The sequence below is a fragment of the Paramisgurnus dabryanus genome, chromosome 24 (genome assembly GCF_030506205.2).
Source record: "Paramisgurnus dabryanus chromosome 24, PD_genome_1.1, whole genome shotgun sequence".
Classification (NCBI taxonomy): Eukaryota; Metazoa; Chordata; class Actinopteri; order Cypriniformes; family Cobitidae; genus Paramisgurnus; species Paramisgurnus dabryanus.
In genome coordinates this window covers 28,511,208-28,534,992 of record NC_133360.1, presented here as the reverse complement: position 1 = coordinate 28,534,992, position 23,785 = coordinate 28,511,208, and the positions used below count along the sequence as shown (strand labels likewise).

General features: G+C 34.5%; 3 protein-coding genes across 4 annotated transcripts; all 3 read left to right on the top strand.

The window, feature by feature from the left end:
- On the top strand, positions 1–3,053 carry LOC135741257 (uncharacterized). 2 transcript variants are annotated; one of them, XM_065259907.2, is made up of 5 exons: positions 1–98; positions 223–549; positions 1,004–1,126; positions 1,721–1,812; positions 2,879–3,053. In XM_065259907.2, exons 1-5 carry the CDS (start codon positions 50–52, stop codon positions 2,978–2,980), a joined length of 693 nt encoding a protein of 230 aa, XP_065115979.1. In that variant the 5' UTR covers positions 1–49; the 3' UTR covers positions 2,981–3,053. The 2 variants fall into 2 exon arrangements, with proteins under 2 accessions (XP_065115979.1, XP_065115977.1); XM_065259905.2 differs by having other exon boundaries at positions 223–555.
- An 8,673-nt stretch (positions 3,054–11,726) lies between these two features.
- Positions 11,727–17,529, top strand: LOC135741160 (arrestin domain-containing protein 3). Its single transcript, XM_065259811.2, has 7 exons — positions 11,727–12,045; positions 13,977–14,018; positions 14,118–14,178; positions 14,631–14,778; positions 15,936–16,032; positions 16,139–16,395; positions 16,525–17,529. Exons 1-7 carry the CDS (start codon positions 11,784–11,786, stop codon positions 16,801–16,803), a joined length of 1,146 nt encoding a protein of 381 aa, XP_065115883.1. The 5' UTR covers positions 11,727–11,783; the 3' UTR covers positions 16,804–17,529.
- Positions 17,530–18,944: 1,415 nt separating this feature from the next.
- lsm3 (LSM3 homolog, U6 small nuclear RNA and mRNA degradation associated) lies at positions 18,945–21,973 on the top strand. Its single transcript, XM_065259810.1, has 4 exons — positions 18,945–19,028; positions 19,251–19,361; positions 21,478–21,573; positions 21,655–21,973. Exons 1-4 carry the CDS (start codon positions 19,008–19,010, stop codon positions 21,733–21,735), a joined length of 309 nt encoding a protein of 102 aa, XP_065115882.1. The 5' UTR covers positions 18,945–19,007; the 3' UTR covers positions 21,736–21,973.
- Positions 21,974–23,785: the final 1,812 nt, after the last annotated feature.

Sequence of the window (23,785 nt, the reverse complement as noted above, 5' to 3'; positions counted from 1 at the left end):
CAAAGCTCTGTGTTTCATCTCATATGTGTGAGGAAATCTAGACTGCATCATGTTTATGGTCACACGCTTTAGAGGAAACATAATGAGGTTACAGCTCTGTAAGTTATTTCTGTTTTTTATTTTCATATCTTTATTTATGTTTTGTAATCTAAATGTGATGATTAAATAGATGTATTATGGGAAATAATCATTATTATATCTGTTTTTAATTTTATCTCTTAGATCTTCTCATATGGGCTCAAACTGTAAATGCTTTGATGGATAAACTAACAGATCTTGGACAGAATGTGAATATAAACTGTGATCTAGATGGGAATGAGGTTTATTGGATTTTACTAAAACTACCAGATCCACCAGTTATCATACTGCGCACCACCACACATAAACCTTTTTACTACAATAAAAAATATAAACAAAAATATTTTATTCAATCAAAGAATCAACTGTTTATCAATAATGTCACTCTTGATGAGTTAGGAGTTTATTACTGTATGAACACAGACACAACAAGCAAAACATTCAGCAATGTCACCAGATTACACATCAATGGTACATGTAAGTGATTCAATTATGGAAATCTCATAGGGGTGGTTTCCCGGACAAAGATTAGCTTAAGCCTTAGTTTAATTATAGGAAATATAACTAGTTTTAACAAACATGCTTTACTAAAAACATTACTTGTGTGCATTTTGAGTCAAAACAAAGGGCATTGATGTATTTTAAGATATGTCAGTGCAAGTTGTTTTCAGTTTGGACAGCTCACATTTATTTGAGTCTAGGTCTAGTCTAATTCCTGTCCGGGAAACCGCCCCATAATGTTTTCATTGTTATATACTTTAACCAGTCTAGATATACATACGCTGTAAAAAGTAAAATTTAAACTAGCAATTTAAGTTATGTTTTCAGTTAATTCAACTTTTCATTTTTTATAGTGTAACATAACATAACTTACTAACATAACTTACACAACTAAAAACATTAACGAAACCCTTCAAAATTACAGATCCAATTCCAGAAAGCCAAAATAAAACTGTGGAGTTGCATTGTGGGCAGACTCTGACACAATGCCATATAGTTAGCATCATTTCTGGTGTATTTAATGCTGTTCTGCTTATTGTGGTTATAGGTAAGTGATTTCTCTTTAACTTTATCTGTGAGTTAGAAACTTTAGAAGAATGTACATTTTGACATCATGTACTCATCATGCTGTCATTCTACATCCGCTTTTATTTTTAATTCTGATGAATATTAACTCTGCCATTTTATATGCTGTATAAGCACTTAGTAACCATAAACTGCATGGGGAGCTTGAACAATAAAATGTGTAAAAATGTAATCTATCCAACTTTCTTGTGTGATAAATTTCATAAAATACCATTGTGTGAAAAACAGACATTTAAATTATAATTACCCTCCTCCGCTTGCATCTATATACAGTACATGACAGCAAATGTTTTGGTGTTATGAAGTTTAGCAATCTCGATTTGAAGAGTAGTTTTTTAATTTAATGCTGCACTGCAATGCAGCCTAAAGTTTAAACAATGTAATTATGCAAGTCAATTTAACCTACTTTTAAACGTTTTTACTTGTGATAAGTTGACATAACTTAGAAAAACAAGTTGAAAGTATTGTTAAGTTAAAGTAACGTAAAAAATATGATTATATTTTACAATGTGCTATTCTATTAAAGTTAAATCTGTATTTACTTTGTTATTCCAAGGACTAATGAAAGTGTTTGTGTTTGGAAGTAAGACAATCAGCAAAACCCCAAAAACTCAGGATAACCTGCAACAACCTGAAGATTCGGGGCAGGTAAACAGCTAGTAAAATCACAACATACACAATTGTAGTTATTCACTTTTCAAAATCATAGAAATGTACAGAATTGCATCTATAGGGTTTTTAATACCTAAATAATAGATAAAGCAACGTTACACACATTTTTTTGAAAGTGGGTGCTAAACAAATTTGATCTCCTTTGGGTTTAAATGAGAATAATTCTTTTTATTTAATGTTAAAAATATTCCCTTATCTTTATATTTGATGATGTAGAAGATTTTGATTGGCTCATTGAAGTTGTGTGACATTCATTGTTTGGCAGTTTTGCATTTAAATTGGCCTTGTCTTTTAAAGCTTGTTAATGACTCGAAGGTCAGTGGACCAAAATCCTTTATGTGTTACTTAAAAACTGTAAATGTGTTAAATGTTTAATTGTTCACAACTAAACAATGTGAATTGAGTAATACTGTGTGCGTGTGTTCAGCGAGAAGTTTAGCAAAAGAAAACCATTCAAAAACCGCCTCAGTACTGACCTCGTTTCGTGTGTTGATGTGGTTACAGACCCTTTCACAAACATTAAGTGTCTGCGTCTGAGAGAATGTGTGTCTGCAAATATGCATTAACTGGAGTGAGGTTATTTTAGTACACTCTTAAAAATAAACTTGTTAAGTTTCTTCACAGCGATAGAAGAACCATTTTTGTTTAATCAAAGAACCATTAAGTTAAATGCCTTTTAAACTTAAAAAAAAAAATCTAAATAATGTTTGAGATGAATTCTGAAGATGTTAAAGGTCCTTTATAAAACCATTCAGACAAAAACGGTTCTTCTGTTGCATCGTGAAGCGTCTTTATTTTATAAAAGTGTAGGAAGAGTGAAAAGAACCTTATCTGATTTAAGACGCAACATTACCACAGATTCACCCGTTTGTCCAGTGTTACTGATCTTATAAATCTGCAAATAAAAACCCAGATAAGGTTCACAAATGATAAAATCATAAAATCTCACTTCACTGGATTTACAATGACCACGAGGCAACAGCAGCGTGTCTAAATGAACATCAGATGCTAATAATGTATTCTCTCGTTGTTGTTTTTTCAGTACGCTGAGGTGACTTTTACCACACGGTGCAAGCCCACCCAAATCAACAGCACTTATGCACTTGTACAGCTGCCTACATCACAAACTTGTAACAATAAATAACTTCATTTAGTTTCCTATTGCGTTATGATTTACTTTGTTGTGTTCTGTATGTTAATGTAATAATGTGTTATTATTACATCTCTGTGGGAACGGATATTTTAGAAATAACTACGGAAGTTGTGCTTAACATTTTCTTTTAATAAAGAGTCATATGGGACATGTAAAAAAATGATGACTACATTTTTATTTAATATATTCCTATGCTTTTAGATAAAAATGGCTCCTAGCTGTCACTATAGGTCAGGAGGACCGTTTCAAAAAATGCATCTTTGCATCTAAAGAGTTTATTTTAGTTCATCAAAAGTGCCAAATGTATAAATATCTGCACCTAAATGGTACATATTTGTACTAAATGACATTTCTGAATATAAAAATATTAAAATGTATATAAGCTGAATCTATTTTAAACTATAGATTTCCAGTAAAGCAACACATGCACAGCTTCACTTATACGTGGCTAACACCTTGTAACCCACATGTTGCATGTTTTTCAAAGCTCAGAGACATGTTTCACAATACAAACCTCAAAGTCTGGCCTACTTTTTAAATCATTTAGTATACATACTCTTTTAAAATAAAAGTGCTTCACTATAGAAAAATAATTGTCATCTGAATTGTTTCATAAAGACCCCTTAACATCCAAATTGCAAAGTACGTTTTTTGTGTAGTCCATAAAAGTTCTTTGGATGATAGTTTTGGATTAGATTAGTCTTTAAGGAGCCCAGAAAAGTCCATGTCACATCTTACCCCATCTCCCACATCTCTGACCTCGTTTATACAACACACATTTCCTATCAGGCCTTTACTTCCTCATAAAGTTACAACATGCTTACCCCTCACATCACCAACTTAAATTGGTCATCAATAGAAAGCATTCTGACCTGCAGTAGCATGCTATGGTTCACCAGTTATAGAGAACAGGAAAGACCTGCAGCGGGTGTTAAGAGCTCAAGAGCACTATAAAATGTCTGGGTTATTTTTAATCCATGTTTGGTAAATATTGGACAGAACACACCGCTGGGTTAAAATTGACCCAATGCTGGGTTGGTATAATCCAACTGCTGGGTTATTATAACTCATGGTTGCAAAACAACAACCCAACATTGGGTCATTTTTAACCAAGCATGTCATAACCCTAAGGTGCAATAACCTCACCTCCGCTATATTACTGCATTACTGTAAATACTACCTTACCCACAAATTAATATGATGAAGTTTGTTTTTGCATGAGAGCAGAGGATTTCTTAAACTGTGTTCCAAACAACTTTGGTCACCAAAATGTTTCTCCTTGGTGAGCATTAAGATGATATAGACACATGTCCTCTTTCATGCAGATTTGCAACATCTCCAGTCAATTAAAACATGTTCATTATTTCCCCGAAGTTAATGGTTTAAATGTTTTCTTAAAGGGACACTCCACTTGAAAATATGCTCATTTTCCAGCTCCTCTAGAGTTAATTTGATTTTTATCATTTTGGAATCCATTCAGCTGATCTCCGGGTCTGGCGCTAGCACTTTTAGAATAGATTAGCATAATCCATTGAATCTAATAAGACCATTGGCATCACACCTAAACATTTTTATTAAAGAGTGTCGATGTTTTCCAAAGATATTACGCAGCACCTGAAAATAGTCCCCTTGGTTACTTTCAATAGCATGGGACTATTTTTCGGGCAGTGCGTAATATCATTGCGCCTGCTGCAGCCATGTTACGGCAGCAAAGTCCTTGATTATTAAGCTAGAATGAGAGTATAGATATCGGCCTTTTGATATTTTTCCTATTTTAAAACTTTATTCTTATGTAGTACTAAGACAGACAGAAAATTAAAAGTTGCGATTTTCTAGGCAGATATGGCTATGAACTATACTCTCATTCTGGTGTAATAATCAAGGACTTTGCTGCCGTAACATGGCTGCAGCAGGTGCAATGATATTACGCAGTGCCCGAAATAATACCCTGCTATTGAAAGTAACCAAGAGGACTATTTTCAGGTGCTGCGTAATATCATTGGAAAACATTGTAACTCTTTGGTTATTTTTTTGCGCGATGCTAACGGTCTAATCAGATTCAATGGATTATGCTAAGCTATACTAAAAGTGGTAGCGCCAGACCCGGAGATCAGCTGAATGGATTCCAAAATGGTAAAAATCACATGTTTAACTCGAGGGGAGCTGGAAAATGAGCATATTTAAAAAAAGTGGAGGGTTCCTAGAAAGTCACCGTCTATTTTGTGTAGCTCACCAATCTTTTGCTGCACGTCAGCACTCTTTGGTTTTATCCACTGTGATGACTGATTATGGGGACTTCAGGTTTGTGTTTCTTAATATTTATTTTCTAGTGAAACAGGAAGCCATGACTGGACAACATCATGTTTCTGGTCAATGTTTATAGTTTAGAGATATTTTAGTCTTAAAAATTTCTAGGGGTGCCAATAATTGTCCGCTCAATTCAGCACTGGATTATTTGCGCTTGAACAATTATATAATTATTTTGATTTTTTTAATTTAATTCCCATCGTTTGGGCCCCAAGTGCCCATTTGATAATCCAGCCCTGACTAAGACGATCTAATGAGGACTGGTCACTGCAGCAGTTTCATATAATATGTATGGCCTTTACTTAAGCAAGGGGGCGACATTTGGCTAATATAAAAATATGAACATCATACAAATAGGCCACAGCTATATTAAATGCCATTTTTGATAACAACATAATCCTAAACAAAAAATATATCTTCTATAAAAAATGGCACCGTTTAGTAAAAAAAAAAAATTGAATACAAATGGGAATATATATATATATTGTTTTATAGTGAAACAAACCAAAACATAAAATGAGATGGATTGCAACAGTTCATTTATGTAAGATTTTACTAAGAAATGAAACTCACATTAAAACAGTGGAAACTATATCATGGCATTCGTAAAAACGGTGGGTTGAGTGAATTATCAGGTTGAGGACTAAAAGACTAAAATGTGGTCAGTGAAAACTCAAGTTACTTCCTCCTCTTAGTTCTAAGAGATTTCAGTTTATTTCTCACCAGTGTGAGGAAATCTACAAGCAATAGACGTCAGGATGAACTGTTTTCTCAAATGCTTTAACTTGAAGATTATGCAACTTCTTCTATGTAAGTTCATTCTAGTTTATAAATATGAATTCACTTTACATATAGTAATTAGTCATTTATGATTGTCAATGATTTCGTCTCATAGATCTTCTCATATGGGCTCAAACAGATGCGATGATGGATCAACCAACAGATTTAGGACAGAATGTGACTATAAACTGTGATCTAGATGTGAAAGAGGTTAACTGGTTTTTACTAAAGCTACCAGATCCATCAGTTATGATATTACGCTCCATGAAATATGAACCTTTTTACTACAATATAACATTTAAACAAAAATATTTTACTCAATCAAAACATCATCTGTTTATCAATAATGTCACTCTTGATGAGTTAGGAGTTTATTACTGTATGAACACAGACACAACAAGCAAACTATTCAGTGCCACCAGATTACACATCACTGGTAAGTGATTCAATCATGTTAACTGTATACATTTTAACATAATTACAACTAAAACGTCAACTAAACCGTTCAGTGAATGAAGAGTGTTTGTTATAAAAGTACAGAGCAAATTCCAGGAAGCCAAAATAAAATTGAAGTGACGCATGTTGGTCCGACTCTGACAGAATGGAAGATTATTGCCATCATATTTGCTGTATTTAATGCTGTTATGCTCATCGTGGTTATAGGTGAGTTGATTTATTATTTGTAAAAAAACAGCATGATCTCATAGGATAGCTTGATATATTACCACATTACCAAGCTTTCATTATCCAGTGTTTGTGTCCTGAATTAAAAAATGGCATGTCACATGCGCTTACTTTACACTAATGCTACTGATGCACATTTGGACTTGGACTGGGTAAAATGTACTTTTCAAATTAAATCTGATTTACAATTTTATTCAAAGGACTTGCAGTGGCTCTTGTTCATGAAAGAGCCAGAAAAAGCACAAAACAATTTGAAGATATCGACCCACAGGAGCTCATGGATTTTGAACAAGACTCAACACAAATAAAGGTGAGATAAATAAAAATTATTATTATTTAATATCACAATATAAAATCATAAAGGATCATTTACATTCACTACATGTGACACTACATTATAATGCTTATATGGCTACTTGGCAAATAAATTTATTTAAGTTTCATTTATGTTAAGTTGAAAATTTCACATTGTAGAAGATTGGTGACAATTAATTACCCAATTTATTTTTAGTTCATTAGTAATATTTGACTTAATTTGAGGAAAACTGCAACACATTTATAGATGTTTTAAAGGCTAATATTAATTTCTCTGTTGTTTTTCAGTATGTTCTGGTGGACGTTCCCACACAGTTTTAGTCTGTCCATGTCAACGGCACCTAGACAACTGCCCAAATGATGAAATCCTTAACATGATCCTGCTTCATTTCTTATATTATTTGATAAAGTATATTCATTATTACATAATTTATCTATATAATCTTTAATCTTAAAATTTTTCATCAGACTCAGTTTATAACCCAAAGATTGTTTTAAAACAAATCAAACATGTATAAATCATTTGTGTAAGTGACTGAGTTTACGAATTAAAGACAATGTGGTCAGTGCAAACCTTAGTGCTTCCTCATGATGTGGTGTGTAAAAAACTGTATGTTTCAAAGCTCTTGGTTAAAGTTTCATATCTCAGAAGTGTGAGAAAATGTATATCATGTTTATGATCAAACACTTTAGCTTGAAGATTCAGGCTGTGGAGATTTCAGAGATAACAGATTGGAATGTGACTATAAATGATGATCAAAATTATTTTACTAAAACTACCAGACTACAAGATAATATGCACTCATACCAGAATTAAATATTTATACATAAAAGAATAAAGACAAATAGATTTTCCTGTGAAGTCTTAGGCCTATAAGAAAAATAAAATGTTTTTATTTGATTAAAAAATAATAAAGCAATACTCAAATTTTGTTAATTATTAAACATCCATGTTAAGTGATAATGAATACATTTGAGATTTCTACCCTCAAATCAGAAACATAGCCTACAGTAAGCAGAAATACATTAAGTTTGAATGGGGATAAAAATCCAACCGCCTTCTTGTATCCAACCGCTTACTTCAGGGTTCCCCAAATCTTACCCTGGAGGGCCGTAGCACTACAGAGTTTAGCTCCAACCCTGATCAAACACACCTGAGCAAGCTAATCAAGGTCTTCATGGTCACTAGACAATCACAGGTGGTTAAGTTTGATTAGGGTTGAACCAAAACTCTGTAGTGCTCCGGCCCTCCAGGGTAAGATTTGAGGAACCCTGGCCTACTTGTATCCAACCGCCTAAAGAAAGGTGCTAAATAGTACTAAAAGGTTGTAATCATAGCCAAACTATTTTAGAGCTACAGAGCACCTATATAGCACGTCTGTAGAAGTAAAGCATGACTATATCACCACTTATGGTTTAACATACCACAGTATGGTTCTTGATGTTTAGATTAAACTGCGGATTTAATAAAAAATTACCAGTACTGATCAACAGAAGATACCTGCTATGTTCTTACTTCGGATTGAAGAAAATGTAGTACCAAAAGCTAATACAACATTCCGGTTCTTTACAGATTTTTGGAAGGTAAACGTTGTGACTTGGTAATTCCTTTACCAAGAATAGATGACTGCATTGATAGGGTTGGTCCTGCCAAGTTTATTTCAAAGCTTGACCTATTAAAAAGGTACTGGCAAGCCTGTGCTGCCAAAACTTTTGCGTTTGTCACCCTCAACTACTTCTGTCAATATTCAGTAATGCCGTTCGGATTATGCAACGCGCCATCCACATTTCAGCCCCTAATGCAATTGGTACTCCATGGGATTCAAAATTGTGACGCATATCTTGATGACATCGTTGTGCCGACAACATAAGAACGTAACACATAGGACGGAATTCAAAATTAGGCAGCCCCCACCTTTTGTTTATTGTGTTGGCTGACTCAAACCCACTGACTCTGAGACACTTCCTTATTTTTATATGAAAAGGAGTTATTATTATGACTTTGAAGAAATAACTTCTCTTTTAACTTTATTCCGAGACGTTGTGGTGTGTTTGTGGGAGCAGGAGACAGGACTCAGGGTGACACACGTACCTTGTGTTACCCTATGTGTTATCTTCTTATGTTGTCGGGACAGTTTGTTACTACATATTTTTGTGTGTGTGTGCATGCGTGCATGTGGTTGCCAACCATCAATAAACACTAAAGAAGAAGATGACAGCATGGGGTACACATTTTGACCAATATTTTCTGAAAGTGTAAATGAGCCATGTTTTCCATTGCAAAGTGTCTTCACACTTGATTTTCTGCCAAAATTCTGGTTTTCTGATCTACAGAAGAAAGTCACACGTGGATTTGGTAAATGAGTACAGAATTGTCAGTTTTGAAATAAAAATTGGGTGTTTACAAGGTTCTTTGTCAGACTCTATAAGCACTGTAAAAGTTGGATCAACTACTGGATCAATTATTTCAATTGGCAACACCTACAATTTTATTTTTATATAAAAATATTAAAAACTAAATGTATAAGCTGAATCTCTTTTAAACTATAAACTTCCAGTGTAGCAACACATGCAAAGCTTCACTTATACGTGGCTAACACTTTGTACCCAGGTGTTGCATGTTTTTCTAAGCTCAGAGACATGTTTCACAATACAAACCTCAAAGTCTGGCCTACTTTTTAAATCAATTAGTATACATACTCTTTTAAAATAAAGGTGCTTCACGATGAAATAGAAACATTTTTTTCATCTGAATTGTTTCATAAAGACCCCTAACATCCAACGTGTTTTGTTTTTGTTTCAAAATAGTTTTTTTTGTAGTGCATAAAAGTCCTTTAGATGATAGTTTTGGACTAGATTACTCTTTTAGGAAACACACCTCTTCCCATCTCCCACATCTCATCTCGGCTGATCTCCACAACATTTCCCATCAAGCCTAACAGAGGCTTTACTAACTCAAAAGTTACAACATGCTTACCCCTAACATCACCAATTTATATTGGTCAGCAACAGAAAACATCTTGATGCAGTAGCATGCTATGGTTTACCAGCTATAGAGAACAGGAAAGACCTGCAACAGGTGTTAAGAGCTCAAGAGCATTCATTGCACTATACAAATGGATGGTTTATGTTTAAGCCATGTTTGGTAAACACTGGACAGAACACACTGCTGGGTTAAAATTGATATCATTTTTAAACAAGCATGGGTTCATTTTTTTAAGACTAAGGTGCAATATTTTTATTATATAAATAAAGTGCTTATGTAAAATTTTAGCTCAAAATATTACAATTTATTATAACATGTTAAATTTGCTACTTTGTAGGTGTGAGCAATTTTGAATGAGTCCTTTAAAATGCAAATGAGCTGATCTCTGCACTAAATGGCAGTCCCGTGGTTGGATAGTGCAGATTAAGGGGCGGTATTACCCCCTTCTGACATCACAAGGGGAGCAAAATTTCAATGAGCTATTTTTTCACATGCTTGCAGAGAATGGATTACCAAAAATAACTTACTGGGTTGATTTTTTTCACATTTTCTATGTTGATAGAAGCACTGGAGACCCAATTATAGCACGTAAACATGGAAAAAGTCAGATTTTCATGATATATCCCCTTAAAATTACATGTTTACTCAAGTTTAAACTTAATGTAAGTGCAACAAGGATTTTATTTACAGTGAATGATACATTTGTTGTTACATCCTTGTCTGTTTTCCTGCCTGTCATCCCTAACCGGACTTCAATTCCCATAATCCTCTTCACTCCCTCACCTGTCATCTATTATGTTTATCATCATCATTTTCTATTTATACCCCGTTGTTTCCCTTAGGCTTGGTCTGTTATTGTCAATGTCTGTTGTTGCCATATATTAGTGTGTTTATTCGTGCTCATTTTTAGTAATGGCAAAATTAAGTTTCCTGAAGCCCTGACACAAGCTTCGAATCGTTCGAAACACCACACGCGCTGGTGACACCTTCTGGTCAAATAGTGTAAAAGCAGCAAGATCTGTCCAAACATTTTACACTTTTTACAAAATAATAGCAAGATTGTTCTAAAAATATGTTTATAATACAAAATAAATTATTTAATTTAATTTAATTAAGACATAATTAAAAGTTTATTCTGTGTTTTTAGTTTTATTTATGGCAAACACATCATTAAAACTAACTCCCTTTTTAATTATGCACATTTTTGTGTACAAAAAGTAGTAAAAATTGTAGTGTTATTCGTCAGAAGGATGAATGTTTTGTGAATTTGCATGATAAAACTGACCCGAGTTCAGCTTACCATATTAGACACTGGTCATTTGTGATCAACTCACACTAGTGGTGAATCGTCGGATTTTTTAAACAGTTATGACGTAATGAAAGGCTTGTTCGACTTCATGCGGCGCCGCAAGAATCTGCAGCCGGAAGACGTCAAAGTATCGCGAGAGCTAGAAGAAATTAGACTTCGTATTATTCCTCAAATTATTCTCGCGGTACTTTGACGTCATCCGGCTGTCGGTTCTTGCAGCGCCGTATGAAGTCGCACAAGCCTGAAGCATCGTTTGCTAAAATCACGTGACTAGCCAGTTTGAAACACGCTCCGAACCAATGATTCGAAATCAAAAAAGATTCATAAAAGTTTCGCAACACCTGAACACGCCCACTTCCCCGAGGACCCCGTCCCTGGCTAGGTGAACACTACATACAAACACACACACAAACATGGCACCAACCATCAAAGAGATCAGTGTTCATTACGATCCGATAAATGAAAGCAATACATTTGCTAGCGGTGACATTGTGGAGGGGCGAGCTGTTTTGGAAGTGACCAAAGAAATTAAAGTGGACAGTTTGTTCGTGAAGTTTACGGGGGACGCACACGTACACTGGACCGAAGGCTCAGACGATGATGAAAGAAGCTACAGCGACCATGAAAGATACTTCAAACTAAAGCAGTATTTCATTCAAGACAGCTCTAAAAGAGGTACAATTATAAAAACATTACTTCTAAAACATTTAGTGTGTGTGCAATCCTAAGTTGTAACTTTTATACGTAAACAAACATGACTAACATCAGTGTTAATACGTCCGTGAATACATTTGATGTCCAGTCCGGTGATAAGCATTGCTGGAAAAATGCATTTGACAAAAATGTGCGCACTGCGCAAAGAAAAAAAGGAAACTGAGCCATTCGTAAGAACCGGAAATGGGATCCGAAAGCTAAGCATATTGGGTGGTCATCAAAATATCCAAAGCCTAATATCCAAAAGCGATCAAATAAATCATTTAATTTAGACTTTCTCTGTTTAATAGAAACCTGGCTCCATGAAAACTCCCCATCTGCTGTTCTCATAGTTCCGCATTATGATATTTACCAAAGGTACAGAATTGACGCAAAAGGGGGTGGAGTTATGGTTATGTAAGAAAAAACATCCACTGTTACGAGAGAGTCAATTGCAAAATCAAAAAGATCTTGACATTCTAGCCTTGAGTATGATCATCTCGCCTCAGAGGTAGTTATTTATCGACTACCTTCCTCAAACATTAGTTTTTATAATTTTTTTAAACAGTATTAGGTGAACTCGATTTTAAAGAAACACGCCCACATTTTGGGAATTTAGCCTTTTCACCGTATCCCCCAGAGTTAGATAAGTCCATACATACCTTTCTCATATCTGTGCATGCTGTAACACTGTCTGACGCAGCCCCCGCTAGCTTAGCTTAGCACAAAGACTGGAAGTAAATGGCTCCAGCTAGCATACTGCTCCCTATGAGTGACAAAATAATGTGAACATTTCAATGTTTTTGGAAAACACGAAAAAACACAATATTTAAAATTAGAAATCACATTGTTATGCTAAGGCAGATAATGTTTTTGGATTTTAATAAGTATTGTGCTTGTCTAAGGAGGACATAGGCAGAAAGGCAGGATGATGCAGCAGTGGAAGGAGAGTAAAAGTATGCAGATATCATAAGTTGGCAAAAAAAAAATGACTTAGGCAATTAATGCTATAAGGCTAACGATATGGTACTTATCTCAAAAAAGCTCTCCTACAAGCGAGTTTCGAACGCTGGCAATAAGTTTTTTTTTTGGCATTTTGAAAAATGAACAATAGGACTTTAAGCCGGCTATAAAATGGGATGAATTACTTTCTAAAAATGACCAGTCAAATCTTTACAGAAAAATTGCTATCTACAATTCATGACTTTTTACATTTAATTATAATTGAAAACAAGAGACAAAATATCCCTTGGCTGAAGGGGAAAGTTCTAAAATTAATGAAGGAGCAGGACAATGTTTTAAATATTGTTATAAATATTAAAGATGGTTAAGAAATACTGTAACTAGAGAACTGAGAAAAGCTAAGGCTGACTTTTTCATTGTAATTGCTGACATTCTAATGGTAATTCAAAAGCAAAATGGAGTCAGATTCAAAAATTAACTTGTCTAATTTATTTATAATAAAGAATTTTATTGTATTATTATAGTTTAATATTTTAGGATGCCTAATAACATCTGGCAAGAGGACTGCCGATGAAAACTAGCCTGTGGATAATTCAGGTACTCTTATCGTGGGTTCACACCAGCCACATTTGAGGTGTCAAATTCGCGTCTACTGTGTCTAGTTTGCCACTGGAACATTTTGAGTTAACTCGCTTCATTCACGCGGAAATTTGCGTCATGGGAGGGGCTCCTGCAACTCCGCTCCCTTCATGTTATTACGTCACTACTAGAGCAAGCTCCTGATTGGTTAATGCGGCAAATTTTTCGATACGATCCAAAATATCAGATTGGTGCATCCCTTACAGTGCATTACAACTGGTATACATTTTGTTTTATCCCTGTGTTCAAACCCCTGCCTTTTGGGCTGCTGTTTTGTTTTTACACCTGCTTTTTGTTTCTAATTTCTATAGGTAAAGAAGAAAAGAATACGACTCTTATAAGTGGAGAGATTTGTAAGTAGGGGTATTTTCTATTTATAGATGCATGTCCACAGTAATGTATTTGTATTTGATATTATAACAAAAAATTCAAACCTGTATTATTATTCACAGATGGACAAACTGTGAAGCCAGGGTGCCATGTTTTTCCATTTAGATTTCAGCTGCCACAAATGTGAGTGATATTACAAAATTGTTGACATGCAAAGTGAAATGATGCAATAGTCAGTTGGTGTCATTCCCTGATTCCCTCAGTCCTGATGAGCCGTTGAATTATTCGAAAATAATGCACAGCTGTGCTGTTTTAACGCGAGTGTGCAGTATTTTCAATTATTCCGCTTATTCCACGGTTATACACTACCAGGCATTGCTTTGGTGCAAAAAGACACTTGACAAGGTGTGCGGTTATCGAAAAATAATGCATACCCGGGAACATTTCTGAACCAATCAGAAAACAGCCTTCAACAGACCCGTGGTATAAGGTATTATCCAAAAATGTTTTTGCAGCTCCAGATTTCATTCTCTTTTTGTACCTTTTGGATATTGTTAACATGTACTAATAAACACTTACACACCAGAGGAAATGTAAAAACATGAATTTGACCATTGGTGCTTTTTTAATTTCAGGAATATGCCTCCATCTTTTAGCGGGCATCATGGATGGGTAAAGTACATTTTGGGAGTAAAGCTAAACAGGCCTTGGAAGATGGCTTCTACTAAATCAACAGAATTGACCTTCGTGTTAAGAAATGATGGCACCAAAGATCATTTACTGGTATGAGTTCAGAATATTTGTGTTAAAATAGCAGTTCTCAACAATAGGGCCACAGAGTGAATGGAAGTGTGCAGATTTACATTTATTGATTATTTATTTTTCAGATGCTTTTATTTAAAGTGACATACAATTTCTAATTTTCTTGCTAGATGTAGTGACATTTCAAACCCCTGTAGCGATTTGTTTACAAAAAGTACATAGAGACTTTTTAGATGAACCTTTATCTTCCTTTAGTAGAAAAGTGTCAGCAGTACTGCCACGCATGGTCTTGCTTTCCTGCTGGTGCACCCATCCATTGTCATAAAAAAATCTTATCTTATCATTGTTATCTGTAATGCTTTCAGACACTCCTATTACTTTTCATAACTGTTTGCGGACTAGTTATGGTACAGTATGCAGTAATAGGTGTATTTTTGTACAGGCTACTTACAGCGGGGAAAATAAGTATTTGACACATCAGCATTTTTGTCAGTAAGTGGATTTCTAAGTGGGCTATTGACACAAAAGTTCCACCAGATGTAGCCATTAAGCCAAATATTGAATTCATACATTAAAGAAATCAGAACATTTAAGTATACAAGTTGAATCATAATAAATAAAGTGAAATGACACAGGGAATACGTATTGAACACATGTAGAGAACAAGGTGAAAAATGGCATAGAAACTGATATGTAAGAACTGAAGATCAAAGTTCATAAAAGAGGCCCAAGGAACCTTCAAGATTTAAAGACCATTTGTGTGAAGAAATGGGCCAGAATCACTCCTGAGCAATGCAGATGACTGGTGTCTCCATACAAGAGGCGTCTAGAAGCTGTAATCACCAACAAAGGCTTTTCTACAAAGTATTAAATAAGTGTGTTCAATACTTATTCCCTGTGTCATTTCACTTTATTTATTATAACTCAACTTGTATACTTAAATGTTCTGCTTTCTTTCTATAAATTTTAATATTTGGCTTGATGGCTACATCTGGTGGAAATTTTGTGTCAATAGCCCACTCAGAAATCCCCTTACTAATAAAAATGCTGATGTGTCAAATACTGTATACTAGCTCAAAATAAAGCAATTACTGTATTAGACAATTTGCTTGTGACTGTACTATAGTTAAAGGGTTTAATGCGCTCTTATAAATTTGTTGTTGTTTTGTTTTATACAGCAACCACAAGTTGGCACTAAAGACAAGAAGTTGAAATTCTTTGCCTCAGGAAAAACCACAATGACAGCAACAACTGAGAAATCGGGCTATATGCAAGGTGACGTTATAAAACAAACCAAATGTATCTCTCAAGTGCAATGTCAGCATTTTCATGATTTATATTGACATGGTCTCAAGTTACTTATTTGGAATATTTGCTACAGGTGAGCAAATTAAAGTTTTTGTCGACATAGACAACTCTTCATCACGTGATGTCAAGCTAAAATACAGCCTCAAGCAATGCCAGACCTTCATTGCTGGGAAAAGTACTAATAGAGGATATAAAGACATAGTCAAAGAAACCAAGGACTGCATTCCATCTGGAGAAAAGAAACAAGTCACAGTAAACCTAAAGCTCCCACCTGACATAGATGTCACTATAGAAAACTGTAGAATAATTAAAGTGGAGTATGAACTCAAGGTACTATTTCTTTTTCCTTACTGTAATATTTTTAAATATGTCCTAATTTACATAAAGTAGTTATACCTTAGTTTTTACATGCATACAATTGTTTGCATTTTCGTGGTTTACATTTTTATTCTCTTTCAGATTTATCTGGATGTGCGCTTTGCCTCAGATCCAGAAATCAAATTCCCTGTGGTTATTCTTCCATTCATGGCTCCGTGGCAAGGCCCACCTGGAGGATTCCAGCCTAACCTCTTTCTACCTCCTGCTCCTGTTGGGCTACCACCTGCACCAGCCGCAGGGCTGTACCCCAGTCTTTTCAACCCAGAAAATACAAATCCACCTCACCCAGTTTTTGATCTCAATCAAATGACTCAAGGATCTTCTCTTAAAGGTGTAGAGGAGGATTTTCTCAAATTTTAGAAAAGAACCGCCGCCTTCACTTTTTTGAAAAATGCAATTGCGCAACACTCCTGATTTACAACTAGGAGGACCAATTGATGATCCACCCGGAAAAAGAAAATCATCCGCAATACCTTTAATTTGCCTTATTAGTATCATTTACCATCCAACCTCTGAAGAGCACTTACAGGTGCTCAAGTATCAAGTATGACTTTATCTGTGTGAATTCAAACTATTATGGTGCCTTAAAACCTTATCACATTTCATAACTTTACAGTAAGTGGATAAGGGGCAGCTTTTAAAATGCCATCATTTTTTGTCTTTGTTAAAGTTACCTGCAGTACATTTCCTTATACTTATCAGCACAGTGGGTTGTGCAGTTACACCCAACACAAAGATCACAAGGTCAAAACCTGAAAACCTCACAATTTTTATGTTAAATTGCACTGATCATGTTAAAAGAATAGTACTCTACTATACTATATACTATACTATACTACAATCTGCATTAGTAAATATGTTCTTTTTTAGAACTTTCTAGCTGTTTAAGTAATACATTTGCAATTTTTTACATCCGTCCATGACTGTTTTCTGCTGATTGTAACTGGTGTAAAAATACTTTTACTAAATGCATTATATTTAAAAATATTTTTGTCTCGTTGGATAATTGTAATACGTTATATAACGTATGGATATCAACAATCCCTGTGAAATGATCATAATTATTGGCATTATGATTCAAATAAAATATTTATTTTATATCAGCTTGATTGTGTCTTATTTAACGTACAGCAATGTAATTAAAAATCACAAATTATGTGTTCATTAATTCACAGTTCATTAAACTCATTAATCCCCCAGAATAAACATTGACAATTAAAGGTGGGGTGCATGATCTCTGAAAGCTAATGTTGATATTTGAAATCACCTAAATAGACACGACCCTACCCCAATAGAATCTGGACCTTTTTTTATAAGACCCGTTTCACACATATGTAAACCAGGCAAATATTTTGGTTAGTGGACATGCTGTACATATCCTGATTTAAGTCATTATTCATTGGTAATATTCCTGTTTGCATTCCATTAAGTGGCACACTTGGACTTGAATGACAATGACTACATTTATGTACATAGTATATGTACAACATACTTTATAAAATCTAATAAAATATAACATTTTCATTTAACATCCAGTTATAGAATAAATAATGACTCTTGCATGCTGTGTTGTTGTCCATAAATGCATTTTAGTATTATAAAAAATGTTATAAAAAAGTTATAAAGCATTTGTTTACAAATTAAAGATTAACAATGTGGTCAGTTTTTCCTCATGATGTGGTCAAAGTGTTTTATCTATTTTATATCTCAGAAGCGTGAGAAAATCTAGACTATATCATGTTTATGATCAAACACTTCAGCTTGAAGATTCATGCTGTAGAGACTTTCAAAGATCATCTGCAGATTTTTAATATGTGACTGTAAAATGTAATGCAAATGCTTTACCAAATCTATCAGACCAGTTATGATATTATGCACCTTCAAACCAAAACATTTCTACTATGTAAGATTTATACATAAAATGATTTATGCACAGACAAATGTGTATTAAAAAACTAAACCAAATGCATTTTTTATTAACGTTATTATTAATGAAGCATGTTAACCTGTGTTAATGAATAATTTACATATTTTACCTTACAATTTAAACAGGTCACATCACAAAAATACAGTTTAAGCAGAAATACATGAATTTAAAATGGCAATAAGAAGTTTCTCAATTATTTTTTTTATATATAAACTATTTTCACACCGCTGATAAACTTGGTCACGTGGTACCTTTTACTTCAGCCTTGTTTGACTTTATCTGAAATGCGGATGACATCAAAATACCGCGAGAGCGAACCAATAAATCATACGGAGGAATCTGCTCTCGCGGTACTGTGATGTCATTGCCTGTCGGTTCTTGCAGTCGAACAATTCTTTTGTTTTGGCTTGATACGATTTTTAAGGGGATTTTAATCATATATCATACACCAACTAGTAACTATAAACAGTATATTTTACTTGTTTTTAGTGTTTAAATTCATAGTTCTAGCCCAAATGGATGGCTTTATAGATCACAGAGCGCCACCTGCAGGAGAACACAGAGTTTGTCGATCAGATTTTGCCGCCCAATGATTTGTGAAGCAGGCGGTGAAAAGCATTGTGGGTAATTTTGAAAGATGGCGGACGACGTGGAGCAGGTTTGTTATTTTGTTTTAGATTTAAGTGTTATAGTTTAAGCATTTTTAAGCGAATCTAAATTTGATAGTTTTTATTAGCATTGGCTTATTGCTTCGGCGTTTAGTTAAGTTAAGTATGGGTATGATTCTGTGCAGGTTTTAAACACTGGATGCGATTATGAATATATGAATGTGATTTGTATTATATTAATAATATGTATGCATGAAAACTTACATTTGCAGCCCCCGGCCACAAACACAGTTGAAGAGCCTCTGGATCTGATCCGTCTGAGTTTAGATGAGAGGATTTATGTGAAGATGAGAAATGACAGAGAGCTGCGCGGCAGACTGCACGTGAGCTCATATTAACCACTCCGTCATTTCATATCTTTTTATATCTAATATCATTAATTTTCCATTTAAAACCTTCTTGCAAGAATGCAGGAATCTATGTTGTTTTTGTCTATAGTAACTTACCATATAAGTGTAATACTGTGTGTCTGAAAGATTCACGTGCACTTTAAGATGTTTTTGTGTGTGTAGACTGTATTAGGTAGAAAGAAGTGTTATCATGAACAAAACCAACAACAAAAAAATACATAAAACAAAACACTTTAACTATAACATTATTTATACTAACGTAAATAATGTTGAAATTAAAACGAAACAATAAATAAGTAATATTATTTAAATAAGCAATATTATATGAACAAGAACTTTGTTTATTGCTCTTATGAATGTTTTCAAAATGACTTTGTTAAAGGTTAACTCCTAAATTGAATGAGATTGTTGAGATTAGCTTTACTGTTTTACGATTGGAGTGTTAACATATTTGCCATATTATATTTAAACCCAATTGTTCTACATCTTTGTACCAGAGTTATTTATCAGTTTTTTGACTGCTTTTGTCTTACCGAATGTAGTAGGCTATCCTGTCAGCAATAACCATGTGCCTTATTTGATAACTGTCAGTTTGCAGTAGGTTCTCCTCACCAAAAACAAACCAAAAAAATAGGCCATAAAGAACAAATAAAATTCAAAGCTTGTCTTTCAGAAATAAATCATAGATATCGCTAATGCTGCGTTTACACCAGCCGCAGTAGAGGCGGCAAAAACGCGCTATTCGCGCGTAGTTGGACGCTTGAACATATGAGTTTACTCGCTTCATTCGCACGTGAAATTCTAGTCATTCGCGACATTCACGTGGAAATTTGCGTCATAGGGGCTTCTGCGACTCGGCTGAGACTCCGCTCGCTTCCTGGAACCACGTCACTACTACAGCAAGGTCCTGATTGGTTAACGCGGCGCGGAAATCCGCCAAAGTTCAGATTTTTCAACTCGCGCGTTTCCCGCGGCAACGCTCAATTCGCGCTGCAGGATGCCTAATCGCGTATTTGCATTGACTTAACATGTAAATCACCCGCACTTGCCACCTCTACCACAGCTGGTGTAAACGCAGCATAACACTTACCTACACCTAATCATCGCTTTATAAAATCCCAAAGTGTCACAATAATTACTAAAACATTACGTCTAAAGTGGATTTTAACAATGGGATCGGGCAACACCGACTCAAGCTGCGAGGGCGCAGAATTTGCAATCTTTGTCATTTTGACTACACAGTAAATTGTCCAAACTTAATTATATGCACAATAAAAGATTGCTGGAAAACAGACCAAACCTAACATAACACAAACTGTGATGTTACATTTGTGATGTACACCTCCAACATTAAATTACACATTAAATTAAGTTTTTAAAATGCTAAAACAAAGTTTAGACTGCTGAGTTAGCCCTATATGCTAGTTAATGCTGTATGCTAGCGGTTAGACTGAAGTTTTACTATTGACGTTACAGTTACGTATTACAGGTCCATACTGAAAAAAAAAACTGATACAGACTTAAACATAAGATCTGTTTACACACACACACAGAGCTACTGAAGGAGCTGCCCTGAGAAACAGCCAATCAGAGCAGAGCTCAACATTATTATTCATGACCCTTTTCATTATAAAGGCAAATCCTAGGGTTGTAAATGGACATGTAAAACTTTCTCTGAATCATTTTTGCACTTAATAAAGATGTAGATATCAGAGAACAATTTAACAGATTATTTATATGCATTTTTTGGCACATTTAAGTGTAAAAACTACACTGACCTTAATATTTAGCTGACATCGTGTGATCTGGATCATGAAAAACTAGTTTGGTTTTGTATTTTCATGTAAGGATAACATAATAATGCAGGCTTAATATGTTATTGTATAGTTGTAAAAAAACACACACTGATAATTTACATATTGCACTTAAAAAGCAAGCATGTAGACCATCTAGATGTGTGCAGTTATAATTGTTTATTCATATACACACATTATTTCTGTTGTTTCATGTTGCTGAATGCTGACGGCAATTGAGATTCAGTTCTTCTTACAATGTTGTGTTGACTGATTTTATATCTGTTTGACTGCAGGCCTATGACCAGCACTTAAACATGATCCTGGGTGATGTGGAGGAGACGGTCACCACTGTGGAAATCGATGAAGAGACGTATGAGGAAATTTACAAGGTAACTGCTGTGAGAGCGATCAGATTTTGATTGTTTTTTATTCATCAGATGCATTAAATCTCTCTCTTCTTGATTTTGCAGTCAACGAAGAGAAATATCCCCATGTTGTTTGTTCGAGGGGATGGAGTCGTGTTAGTCGCCCCTCCGCTGAGAGTCGGATAACTTCATTTGTACGTTCATTATTTTGGATTTTTTATTTTCTTGAAGTGGATGGACTTTTAAGTGAATGACATTTTCACTTGAGCCACAGATTTCTGTTCGAATTTGACCTTTTATGTTTTGGAAACTCTGAAGGTGTTTGCACGCTTTATTTTGGATTGTATTAAAATACTAAAACGTTTCATGTTTTTCAAGTGTAATAAAAAAGTCGTTATCTGTCAGGCAAAAGTTTTCCATAAAGGATCTGTTGTGTTGGTCTAATATTTTACACACGAGACATTTAACACAAGACCTTGAAACTTGCTGAAACTTGATTTTTAGTTGTCTTTAGGAAAAACATTTCTGTAGTTTCTATATTTTTCTAGTTAATCTCTTAAATGTCTTATTAGCAAAAACATGTAATATACATTTCTGTAGTTTTATGCTACACTGATGTGTGTCCAGCAGAGGGAGTCACATCCAATCAAAACACTTTTCATGGTGCTCAGCTTGTGTTTCGGTCCCCTGTGTTTTAGTTCCACAGGGACGGTGGCTATTAAAATCGATGTTATGATTAGTTTTTAATGTTTAGCATCATCCATCTTTCCTGACAGCGCTGTACAATTTAGATAATATGATAAAAATACTCATTTATGGCCCAACTGAGAACACTACTTTTTTATAAAAATTGAACTCTGGTTTGGAAAGAGACCCCAAAATATCACTTTCTCATGACAGGGGTCTTTCTCATTATACTTAAGAGGAGGATTATTTGAGTTTTTCCCACAGTCTATAAATAATCCTGTGTTGGCAGATGATAACCAAATCGAGCTGTTTTTGGGACAGGTCCAGAGAGGACACGGTTCAGACCAGCTGAAATATGTTTCTAGTCAAAAAATAACATTTTTAGCGTAAACACAAAATAAGTCAATGAGAAATAAGGTTGAGGGAAAGGATAAATCTTTTTCTAACTAGTTTAAACTAAATAACCTTTCATTGCAGAATAAAAAAAAATAAAAACATTATGTTGATATAAACATTTCTTTAATGCACTTTAAGTTGCTTTAGGTCCTTAATTATAATGTAAAAAATAATCTGAAAAATTATGCAATATTAAATAATAACAATGCCATGCATATGCAGGGATCCTCTTTGTGATGTCATCTCCTGTTTTGAAAAAAATTTAAAAACCCTAAAATCGAAAGTAATTTTGGTGATTTTTTTGGTTTTTAAAATGAAATAAATGAATGAAATGTTGCTAGTCTCATAATAAAACTCATTGCATACAGAATTAAGATGAACATGCACCCCACTCGAGTTCAACAATAGCATGAACATATTTCAATCTGTTTTCCAGTATATGGAATGTTGTGTTTCCACTAAATATGTATTTTTGGATAGAAAGTTAACCATGCCCTCAAGATGGTTTACATATTTGTTCTTATTTCTACCAAATATGTCTTAAATATCGTGCTGAAATATGCACTGAAAAACAGGATCGTGCATTTTTATGTGGAATTTGTGGTTTATTTAATACCCACTGTAATTCACTCACTCTGACCACCTATTTTGTTGTACCAAACCTGCTGTCTGTAGAGAAGAAAGTATGCATATCCTTCTGTATTTTCTCCCTTTTTATTGGTGCAATATTTTAAATTGCATTCATATTCTTTAGCTTTGCATTGATTATATAACTGTAATGCAGAAGCAACGTACTGCTCCTTCAACAATAAAGACATGTCTGGGAATCCTTATGCATGCATGCATGCATGCAGAATCATATTTTATATGATAGAATGAATGCTATGTGTATATTATCTTTCATTTAACCCAGGGGTCTCCAACCCTTTTGTGAGCAAGGGCTACCACAATGGATAAAACAAAAATCTGGAGGGCTAAAAGTTTTTTGTTGTACTTGTTGATGTTTTATCATTGTTTAAAATGTAAACATACATAAAAGAAGCCAAGCTAATAAAAAAAATGTTTTAAATAAAATCAAAATTGAGGCTATTTGTAGAATGTGCTTTGGCGGGCAACTCACAGACTCCGTGGGGGCAACCTGGTGCCTGCGGGC